This window comes from Oncorhynchus kisutch, linkage group LG11 (assembly GCF_002021735.2).
Source record: "Oncorhynchus kisutch isolate 150728-3 linkage group LG11, Okis_V2, whole genome shotgun sequence".
Lineage (NCBI taxonomy): Eukaryota > Metazoa > Chordata > Actinopteri > Salmoniformes > Salmonidae > Oncorhynchus > Oncorhynchus kisutch.
The window spans coordinates 66834535-66846694 of NC_034184.2; the positions used below are offsets into that span (position 1 = coordinate 66834535).

The 12160-nt window shown below is 42.7% G+C and overlaps 1 protein-coding gene across 2 annotated transcripts in view; it reads left to right on the forward strand.

Annotated features, from left to right (window-relative positions):
* Positions 1-12160, forward strand: part of LOC109899372 (VOPP1 WW domain binding protein) — an 83242-nt gene that overhangs the window by 64391 nt on the left and 6691 nt on the right. For both annotated transcript variants that reach the window (XM_031836141.1, XM_020494554.2), the window contains one exon: positions 6406-6539. In XM_031836141.1, coding sequence (XP_031692001.1) covers positions 6406-6539 — 134 coding nt within the window. The remainder of the gene's footprint in view (positions 1-6405; positions 6540-12160) is intronic.

The window sequence follows — 12160 nt, forward strand, 5'->3', positions numbered from 1 at the left end:
GAAAATGTGCATATGAAAACCATAACTGGCATGCAGATCGGTATAAATTTGAAGATAAAATGACGTCCCACACTAGAAAGGTTGCCGACTCCTCCTGTAGCCGATACCGGCAACTTCAGGAGAGTAACGGCAGAATCTGCAAAAGCCAGCAGGAGCGAGAGGAGGATGGTCAGGTCAGGTTAAGCTTTTTTCTTCTTGTTTTCATTATTTCTGGCTCCCTCTTGAGTCAATTGTGTCTTATTTCATCAAACAGTGTGCTTAAATCATCAGACTCTCAATACCTATACAGTACCAGTCAAAAGTTTGGACACAACTACTCATTCTAGGGGTTTTCTTTATTTTTACTGTTTTCTACATTATAGAATAATAGTGAAGACCTCAAAACTATGAAATAACAGATACGGAATCGTGTAGTAACCAAAGGAGTGTTAAACACATCAAAATATATTTGAGATTCTTCAAAGTAGCCACCCTTTGCCTTGATGACAGCTTTGCACACTCTTGGCATTCTTTGAACCAGCTTCATGAGGAAGGCTTTTCTAACAGTCTTGAAGGAGTTCCCACATATGCTGAGCACTTGTTTGCTCCAACTCATCCCAAACCATCTCAATTGGGTAGTAGTTGGGTGATTGTGGAGGCCAGGTCATCTGAAGGCCATCACTCTCCTTCTTGGTCAAATAGCCCTTACACAGCCTGGAGATGTGTTTTGTGTCATTGTCCTGTTGAAAAACAAATGATAGTCCCACTAAGCGCAAACCAGATGGAATGGCATATCGCTGCAGAATGCTGTGGTAAAAATGCTGGTTAAGTGTGCCTTGAATTCAAAATAAATCACCCGACAATGTCACCAGCCAAGCACCATCACACCTCCTCCTTCATGCTTCACGGTGGGAACCACACATGCGGAGATCATCTGTTCACCTACTCTGCGTCTCACAAAGACACCACTTTTGAAACCAGAAACCTCAAATTTGGACTCATCAGAACAAAGGAGAGATTTCCACCAGTCTAATGTCCATTGCTCGTGTTTTTTGGCCCAAGCTCGTCTTTTCTTCTTATTGGTGCCCTTTAGTAGTGGTTCTTTGCAGCAATTTGACCATGATTCATGCGATCTCCTCTGAACAGTTTGATGTTGAGACGTGTCTATTACTTGAACACTGAAGCACTTATTTGGGCTGCAATATCTGGGGTGCAGTTAACCGTTAATGAACTCTGGGTCTTCCTTTCCTGTGGCGATCCTCATGAGGGCCAGTTTCATCATAGCACTTGATGGTTTTTGCTACTGCACTTGAAGAAACTTTTAAAGTTCTTGAAATGTTCCCGGTTAGACTGCATGAAGCAGGCCTTCATGGTCGAATTGCTGCGAAGAAACCACTAATAAAGGACACCAATAAGAAGATGTCTTCACTATTATTCTACAATGTAGAAAATTGTGAAAAATAAAAATAAACCCTTGAATGAGTAGGTGTGTCCAAACTTTTGACTGGTACTGTGTGTGTGCGTGTGCAAAGTCGAAAATGTACATACACTTAGGTTGGAGTCATTTAAACTAATTTTTCAACCACCACAAATTTCTTGTTAACAAACTATAGTTTTGGCAAGTCGGTTAGGACATCTACTTTGTGCATGACTAGTAATTTTTCCAACAATTGTTTACAGACAGATTATTTAAGTTATAATTCACTGTATCACAATTCCAGTGGGTGAGAAGTTTACATACACTAAGTTGACTGTGCCTTTAAACAGCTTGGAAATTCCTCAGACCTCAGGAAAAAAAATTGCTCATCCTTGGGAGAAATTTCCAAACGCCTGAAAGTACCGCGTTCATCTGTACAAACAATAGTACGCAAGTATAAACACCAAGGGGACCACGCAGCCGTCATACCGCTCAGGAAGGAGACGCGTTCTGTCTCCTAGAGATGAACGTACTTTGGTGCGAAAAGTACAAATAAATCCCAGAACAACAGCAAAGGACCGTGTGAAGATTCTGGAGGAAACAGGTACAAAAGTACAGTGCCTTGCGAAAGTATTCGGCCCCATTGAACTTTGCGACCTTTTGCCACATTTCAGGCTTCAAACATAAAGATATAAAATTGTATTTTTTTGTGAAGAATCAACAACAAGTGGGACACAATCATGAAGTGGAACGACATTTATTGGATATTTCAAACTTTTTTAACAAATCAAAAACTGAAAAATTGGGCGTGCAAAATTATTCAGCCCCCTTAAGTTAATACTTTGTAGCGCCACCTTTTGCTGCGATTACAAATGTAAGTCGCTTGGGGTATGTCTCTATCAGTTTTGCACATCGAGAGACTGAAATTTTTTCCCATTCCTCCTTGCAAAACAGCTCGCTCAGTGAGGTTGGATGGAGAGCATTTGTGAACAGCAGTTTTCAGTTCTTTCCACAGATTCTCGATTGGATTCAGGTCTGGACTTTGACTTGGCCATTCTAACACCTGGACATGTTTATTTTTGAACCATTCCATTGTAGATTTTGCTTTATGTTTTGGATCATTGTCTTGTTGGAAGACAAATCTCCGTCCCAGTCTCAGGGCTTTTGCAGACTCCATCAGGTTTTCTTCCAGAATGGTCCTGTATTTGGCTCCATCCATCTTCCCATCAATTTGAACCATCTTCCCTGTCCCTGCTGAAGAAAAGCAGGCCCAAACCATGATGCTGCCACCACCAGGTTTGACAGTGGGGATGGTGTGTTCAGGGTGATGAGCTGTGTTGCTTTTACGCCAAACATAACGTTTTGCATTGTTGCCAAAAAGTTCAATTTTGGTTTCATCTGACCAGAGCACCTTCTTCCACATGTTTTGTGTGTCTCCCAGGTGGCTTGTGGCAAACTTTAAACGACACTTTTTATGGATATCTTTAAGAAATGGCTTTCTTCTTGCCACTCTTCCATAAAGGCCAGATTTGTGCAATATACGACTGATTGTTGTCCTATGGACAGAGTCTCCCACCTCAGCTGTAGATCTCTGCAGTTCATCCAGAGTGATCATGGGCCTCTTGGCTGCATCTCTGATCAGTCTTCTCCTTGTATGAGCTGAAAGTTTAGAGGGACGGCCAGGTCTTGGTAGATTTGCAGTGGTCTGATACTCCTTCCATTTCAATATTATCGCTTGCACAGTGCTCCTTGGGATGTTTAAAGCTTGGGAAATCTTTTTGTATCCAAATCCGGCTTTAAACTTCTTCACAACAGTATCTCGGACCTGCCTGGTGTGTTCCTTGTTCTTCATGATGCTCTCTGCGCTTTTAACGGACCTCTGAGACTATCACAGTGCAGGTGCATTTATACGGAGACTTGATTACACACAGGTGGATTGTATTTATCATCATTAGTCATTTAGGTCAACATTGGATCATTCAGAGATCCTCACTGAACTTCTGGAGAGAGTTTGCTGCACTGAAAGTAAAGGGGCTGAATAATTTTGCACGCCCAATTTTTCAGTTTTTGATTTGTTAAAAAAGTTTGAAATATCCAATAAATGTCGTTCCACTTCATGATTGTGTCCCACTTGTTGTTGATTCTTCACAAAAAAATATAGTTTTATATCTTTATGTTTGAAGCCTGAAATGTGGCAAAAGGTCGCAAAGTTCAAGGGGGCCGAATACTTTCGCAAGGCACTGTAGGTCACTTGGTCTCAAATGGGTCTTCCAAATGGACAATGACCCCAAGCATACTACCAACGTTGTAATTAAGGACAATAAAGTCAAGGTATTCGAGTGACCATCACAAAGCCCTGACCACAATCCTACTGAAAATTTGTGGGCAGAACTGAACAAACATGTGCGATTAAAGGAGGCCTACAAACCTGACTCAGTTACACCAGCTCTGTCAGGAGGAATGGGCCAAAATTCACCCAACTTATTGTGGGAAGCTTGTGGAAGGCTACCCAAACATTTGACCAAAGTGAAACAATTTAAAGGCAATGCTACCAAATACTAATTGAGTGTATGTAAACTTCTGACCCACTGGGAATGTGATGAAGGAAATAAAAGCTGAAATAAATCATTCTCTCTACTATTATTCTGACATTTCACGTTCTTAAAATAAAGTGGTGATCCTAACTGACCTATGACAGGGAATTTCTACTAGGATTAAATGTCAGGAATTGTGAAAACTGAGTTTAAATGTATTTGGCTAAAGTGTATGTAAACTTCTGACTTCAACTGTATATTGTGTGTGTGTGTGTGTTAATGGAACTATTTCTTGAGTTTGAGTTGGTATCTTGTCGGAAGGAAGCAGGATGATTTTGACTATTCCTGATATCATTTTCTACTCAGGTTCCTCAAATGTACACTGCTCAAAAAAATAAAGGGAACACTTACACAACACAATGTAACTCCAAGTCAATCACACTTCTGTGAAATCAAACAGTCCACTTAGGAAGCAACACTGATTGACAATACATTTCACATGCTGTTGTGCAAATGGAATAGACAACAAGTGGAAATTATAGGCAATTAGCAAGACACCCCCAATAAATGAGTGGTTCTGCTTTGGTCACTTTTGAATGCTGGCGGTGCTTTCACTCTAGTGGTAGCATGAGACGGAGTCTACAACCCACACAAGTGGCTCAGGTAGTGCAGCTCATCCAGGATGGCACATCAATGCGAGCTGTGGCAAGAAGGTTTGCTGTGTCTGTCAGCGTAGTGTCCAGAGCATGGAGGCGCTACCAGGAGACAGGCCAGTACATCAGGAGACGTGGAGGAGGCCGTAGGAGGGCAACAACCCAGCAGCAGGACCGCTACCTCCGCCTTTGTGCAAGGAGGAGCAGGAGGAGCACTGCCAGAGCCCTGCAAAATGACCTCCAGCAGGCCACAAATGTGCATGTGTCTGCTCAAACGGTCAAAAACAGACTCCATGAGGGTGGTATGAGGGCCCGACGTCCACAGGTGGGGGTTGTGCTCTTCACTGTGCTCTTCACAGATGAAAGCAGGTTCACACTGAGCACATGTGTCAGACGTGACAGAGTCTGGAGACGCCGTGGAGAACGTTCTGCTGCCTGCAACATCCTCCAGCATGACCGGTTTGGCGGTGGGTCACTCATGGTGTGGGGTGGCATTTCTTTGGGGGGCCGCACAGCCCTCCATGTGCTCGCCAGAGGTAACCTGACTGCCATTAGGTACCGAGATGAGATCCTCAGACCCCTTCTGAGACCATATGCTGGTGCGGTTGGCCCTGGGTTCCTCCTAATGCAAGACAATGCTAGACCTCATGTGGCTGGAGTGTGTCAGCAGTTCCTGCAAGAGGAAGGCATTGATGCTATGGACTGGCCTGCCCGTTCCCCAGACCTGAATCCAATTGAGCACATCTGGGACATCATGTCTCGCTCCATCCACCAGACCTTTAGTCCAGGTCTGGGAGGAGATCCCTCAGGAGACCATCCGCCACCTCATCAGGAGCATGCCCAGGCGTTGTAGGGAGGTCATACAGGCACGTGGAGGCCACACACACTACTGAGCCTCATTTTGACTTGTCTTAAGGACATTACATCAAAGCTGGATCAGCCTGTAGTGTGGTTTTCCACTTTAATTTTGAGTGTGACTCCAAATCCAGACCTCCATGGGTTGATAAATTTGATTTCCATTGATCATTTTTGTGTGATTTTGTTGTCAGCACATTCAACTATGTAAAGAAAAAAGTATTTAATATTTCATTCATTCAGATCTAGGATGTGTTATTTTAGTGTTCCCTTTTTTTTAGCAGTGTATATTACACAGGTGTAATTGCACATTTTCCCTAATCATGTCTTTTTACCCTTTTTCAGATGGAGGTTTTAGGTATATGTGATGTACTAATTCCGCTGCTAAATCACGCTCCTGCTTTACCGTTTTGTCTGATCAGCTGTCTGGCTGCGGCATTGACAAGTCATTTAAATCTTCAAGATTGATGGTGATACGTGGTTTACAATTCATCTGCTCTGCCTCAATATCCTCTCTCTCAATTGAGAAGTTACAGTGGCTCCTAACTAAGCTGTTAAAGTAAGTAATTCACAGGGTCTTTTGGTGCAGTCTTTAAGGAGATTACTGCTGGACTTTTTGGGATGCTTGTCACCTTTCCTCCCCTTTCTGTTCTGAGATTTAAATCTCTGGCTGGCCCACTATAATCCCAATGAAATGTGGGCAAACTCTCATTGCCGGTCGCAATGAAAAAAAGTTACAAGTTACAGTGAAAAATGCATTTTCTGTAAAAGGTGCAAAATATAAAAGGGAGTACAGTGTTTACGTTTATTCACGGCTGATCGGTGGCTCCAATTAGTTCAGCAGCGGTGTCTGTTAGGGATGTTACTGTATGACCTTATGACCTCAGACACTTTGGTCAGTAGAGGTCACAGTGCATCCAGGATCTGTGCTTCAAAAAAAGATCTTGAACTAACTCTCTCTCGCCAGGCTGATGCTGATGATGGGGGTGCTGTTCTGCTGCGGTGCAGGCTTCTTCATCCGTAGGCGCATGTACCCCTTGCCCCTCAGCGACGAGCCTGCCTTCAACGTCTCCTTCACCAGGCAGCCCGTATCCACGCCAGGTCAGTAGACTAAGAGACACACGTGCCAACATCACACTGCACTTGACTTTCAAAATTCATTTACACTTGCGCTTTGTTTAGGGGTTTTTATCCCTTAGATATGTGGGTTATAAATAGATTTAGTCTGAAGCCCTTAATGTGTACCTATACGTGCAACTTTGTGCAATGTTGTTTTGTTGGTGGAATATGCTGATAGTAAGCCTGTTGTTTTGCCATGTCGAACAAGACAAATAGATCTATCAGCATTGGAATATCATTGGATTTGAATTCTCAAATCCAATGAGGTTTGATTCTGATGAAGATGTCACTGAAGGAGACCGATTCTAAGTGCCAATTACCCCACTGAGATATCTGCAGTGACAGCTTTACAGGCCTTCATAGTGCTACAGGTGATAATATACCCAGCTCTGTGTGGGTGTGGGTGGGTGGGTGGGTGGGTGGGTGGGTGGGTGGGGTAGAATAGGCCAGAAGGCTAAATGGGAAAAACGGTAAAATAATATATATTTTTTTAAATACCGAAAGCATTTCTTTCCAGAAGCCATGAGAAAATTGTCCGGCTGTGGGGACTGTGCTGGGGGATTAAACACTACTGCCTCTATTTACTGGTGGCACAGACGCTGTATCATCCGTTCCTACTCTTAAATTGCCCTTGTCTAACGATTGCGTCTGAAGCCGAGCTTGCATCTCGGCTATCCTCACCAGAAGGCGATAGTTCTCCTTTATATTAAGTGTACAGCGATTGCAATGAGAGGGCATAATGTAATTTAGCGTTCTTTTTTTTCTGGCCGCAGGAGGTCCTGCAGATCTATGTCCAGATAACGTGTCAGGGGTTTAAAAGGAGAATAAAAAATGTAGTGAGGACAAAACTAAGACCTTGGTAAACTTCTTAAAAACAGTTATTAAGAGTATAAAGTGAAAACATTTGGCAGGTAGCAAAGTAGCAACAACAAATAAAACAGTACAGAGACAACACAGAAGTGTGTTGTGTCACCAGTCGTGTTTGTGTATTTAGGCTAAATGAATGTGTATGGTTTTAGTTTCCAAGGCTGCTGATTGCGAACTCTGCAGCATGGGTTGGAGACCGTTATTTTCTCCTAGTACTTCATTTCAATTCCCATGGCAACATTGGCGTGTGTTCATGCTGCACAATGCATCGCAGAATGTTGGTGTTCACCAGGATACACACGCACATTTTAAATACTTTATTTGAATCCACCAATCAAGTACATAAAAAAACATTTCAAAGGTCCCTGTATGCATAGACACTCAAGGGTACAGAAAGCATCTCCTCCTCCAAACAGCTAGGCTGCCCACAACAGCTGAAGCAGAGCAGTACCTAGACAACTGGTTTGCCCTAGTCTTTGGCAGGCCCACAATCTGGAGACACATGCACATGCACACGCACACATGCACACACACACACACACACACACACACACACACACACACACACACACACACACACACACACACACACACACACACACACACACACACACACACACACACACACACACACACACACACACACACACACACACACACACACACACACACACACACACGTTTGATTTACTAACCTTATGGGGACCAAACCATTGATTCGCATTTAAAGTCCTATTTTCCCTTAAGCTAACCTTAACCCTAATTGTAACCCTAACCCCTAAGCCTAAAATATACTTTTTCTTTGTGAGGACCGATAAAAAGGCTCCACTTGTCTGAATTTTCATTGTTTTACTATCCTTGTGAGGTCTGGCCCCTACAAGCATAATAAAAACTCCAAAGAACACACACTTGATGTCAGTATTGTCTCTTAGTTGTGGGAACAGTGTGTGGGATGTTTGTCATAAATATTTCATGTGTTGCTTCCTGTGTCAGAACACAGTGGGGGCTGTGAGCTGTTTAGGAGGAGGCTGAAAGAGAAACTGCTGTCCTAGTGTCAGACCGTCTTACTTTCAGAAGGCATTGTATATGATTGTATATGTACCCTTGACTTATTCCACATTTTGTGTTACAGCCTGAATTAGAAATGGATTAAATACATTTTTCTCTCACCCATGTACGTAAAATATCCCATAATGACAGTGAAAACATGTTTTTATAAATGTTTGCTAATTTATTTCAAATTAAATATGGAATATCAAATTTACATAAGTACTCACACCCCTGAGTCAATACATGTTAGAATCACCTTTGGCAGTGATTACAGCTATGAGTCTTTCTGGGTAAGTCTCTAAGAGCATTGCACACCTGGATTGTACAATATTTGTACAATAAAATTCTTCAAGCTCTGTCAAGTTTAGCATTGCTAGACAGCCGTTTTCAAGCCTTGCCATAGATTTTCAAGCCGAATTTAAGTCAAAACTGTAACTAGGCCACTCAGGAACATTCAATGTTGTCTTGGTAAGCAACTACAGTGTCTATTTGGCCTTGTGGTTTAGGTTATTGTCCTGCCGAAAGGTGAATTTGTCTTCCAGTGTCTATAGGAAAGCAAACGGAAGCAGTTTTTTTTGGGGGGCCAGTGCTTAGCTCTATTCGGTTTATTTTCATCCTAAAAACTCCACAGTCCTTGCCAATGACAAGCATACTTAGAACATGATGTTGTGTTAAATTTGCCCCAAACAACAATGTTTATGAAGGTCATAAAGTTCATTTCTTTGCCACATTTTTTTGTAGTTTTCCTTACTGCAAACAGGATGTGTGTTTTGGTATATTTTTATTCTGTACAGGCTTCCTTTTCAGTCTGACATTTAGGTTACAACAGTTACAGAGTTTAATGGCTGTGATAGGAGAAAACTGAGGATGGATCAATAACATTGTAGTTACTCCACAACACTGAAGTCACCATTGGCATCATAGTGAAATCCCTGAGTGGTTTCCTTCCTATCCGGCAACTGTGCTAGGAAGGAGGCCTGTATCTTTGTAGTGACTGAGTGTATTGATACACCATCCAAAGGGTAATTAATAACATCATGCTCAAAGAGACATACAATGTCTGCTTTTTTTATTACCCATCTACCAATATGTGCCCTTCTTTGCGAGACATTGGAAAACCTCCCTGGTCTTTGTGGTTGAATATGTGTTTGGTGTACAGAGATGAGGTAGTCATTAAAAAAGTCATGTTAAATACTATTATTGCACATGGAGTGAGTCCATGCAACTTATCATGTGACCTGTTAAGCACATTTTTACTCCTGAACTTATTTAGGCTTGCCATAACAAAGGGGTTGTAATACTTATTCACTCCAGACATTTCAGCTTTTCATTTTTTTTATGGATTTGTAAATAAAATCTAAAAATATAATTCCACTTTGACATTATGGGGTATTGTGTGTAGGCCAGTCACACACAATCTCCATTTCATCTATTTTAAATTCAGGCTGTAACACAACCAAACAAGTCAAGGGTTGTGAATACATTCTAAAGGCACTGCACATGTACTGTAGGCAAAATGTCTTGGTAATGTTTTGTTTGTGTTGAATGTAGGTGTCTGTACTAAGAATTGAATTATCTAACATTTTTTGATAACAAAATGTGGAACAAGTTGAAGGGTGTGAATTGTTTCTGAAGGCACTGTATATCTGTTGTTATTCTCTATTACCCTCTTCTTCAATGATGCAATGCCCGCAGTGAAGTTGAAATAGAGCCAGTGTGGTGGATGCGTTCTTTCATGTCAGAAAAGTGTTTGGTGAGTTGTTGCTTCCTCAGTGTGATGGGAGTGTTTGGAATTGAGATCCAAACCTTCTGGTTCTGATGAGATTGTGCGCTGGATAACCAACACACACACACACACACAGCCGCTCTAAATCCAAGTAATCTATTTAGGCTAAATTAATGTGTATAGTTTTGGTTTCCAAGACTGTTGATTGCAAACTTGGCAGCATAGGTTGTAGAGAGACTTGTATTTTCTCCTAGTACTTATTTCCAATTTCCATGGCAACTTTACAAATTGGTATGTATGCATGGACACTCAAAAGGTCAGAAAGCACTTCCTTCTCCAAACAGCTAGGCTGCCCATTACAGCTGAAACAGAGTAGTACCTAACCAACTCGTTTGCCCTAGTCTTCGCCAGGCCCCCAATCTGGAGGCCATGCACTGCAAACCTGTGCACGTGGCCGAGACACAGACACGCACGCACTTACATAGACGTTTGCTTAACTAACCTTGTGGGGACCAAACAATTGGTCCCCTAAACCTAACCCTAATTCTAACCTTAACCTTAATTGAAACCCTAACCCCTAGGCCTAAAATAGCCTTTTTCCTTGTGAGAACCTGCAAAATATCTCCACTTGTCCGAAGGATAGTAAAACCAAAAACACACATACTTGTGGGACCATTGAGAGCTTCAAGTTCCTTGGTGTCCACATCACACCAAGAAAGTCGTGAAGAGGGCACGACAAGCCTATTCCCCCTCAGAAAACTAAAAAGATTTGGCATAGGTCCTCAGATCCTCAAAAGGTTCTACAGCTGCAACATCGAGAGCATCACTGCCTGGTACGGCAATTGCTCGGCCTCCGACCGCAAGGCACTTCAGAGGGTAGTGCGTACGGCCCAGTACATCACTGGGGCTAAGCTGTCTAGGACAAAAAGGCTTCTCAACAGTTTTTACCCCCGAGCTATAAGATTCCTGAACAGGTAATCAAATGGCTACCTGGACTATTTGCATTGTGTGCCTCCCCCAACCCTTATTTTACGCGGCTGCTACTCTCTGTTTATCATATATGCATAGTCACTTTAACTATACATTCATGTACATGCTACCTCAATTGGCTCGACCAACCAGTGCCCCTGCACATTGGCTAACCGGGCTATCTGCATTGTGTCCCGCCACGCACCACCCACCAACCCCTCTTTTACGCTACTGCTACTCTCTGTTTATCATATATGCATAGTCACTCTAACCATATCTACATGTACATCCTACCTCAATCCGCCCGACTAACCGGTGCCTGTATATAACCTCGCTACTGTTATAGCCTCACTACTGTATATAGCCTCGCTACTGTATATAGCCTCGCTACTGTATATAGCCTCGCTACTGTTATAGCCTCACTACTGTATATAACCTCGCTACTGTATATAGCCTCGCTACTGTTATAGCCTCGCTACTGTATATAGCCTCGCTACTGTTATAGCCTCGCTACTGTATATAGCCTCGCTACTGTTATAGCCTCGCTACTGTATATAGTCTCGCTACTGTATATAGCCTCGCTACTGTATGTAGCCCCGCTACTGTATATAGTCTCGCTACTGTATAGCCTCGCTACTGTATGTAGCCCCGCTACTGTATGTAGCCTCGCTATCGTATGAAGCCCCTCTACTGTATGTAGCCTCGCTACTGTGTATAGCCTCGCTACTGTATGTAGCCTCGCTACTGTATATAGCCTCGCTACTGTATGTAGACTCGCTACTGTATAGCCTCGCTACTGTATGTAGCCTCGCTACTGTGTATAGTCTCGCTACTGTATGTAGCCCCGCTACTGTATGTAGCCTCGCTACTGTATGTAGCCTCGCTACTGTATGTAGCCCCGCTACTGTATATAGTCTCGCTACTGTATAGCCTCGCTACTGTATGTAGCCCCGCTACTGTATGTAGCCTCGCTACTGTATGTAGCCCCTCT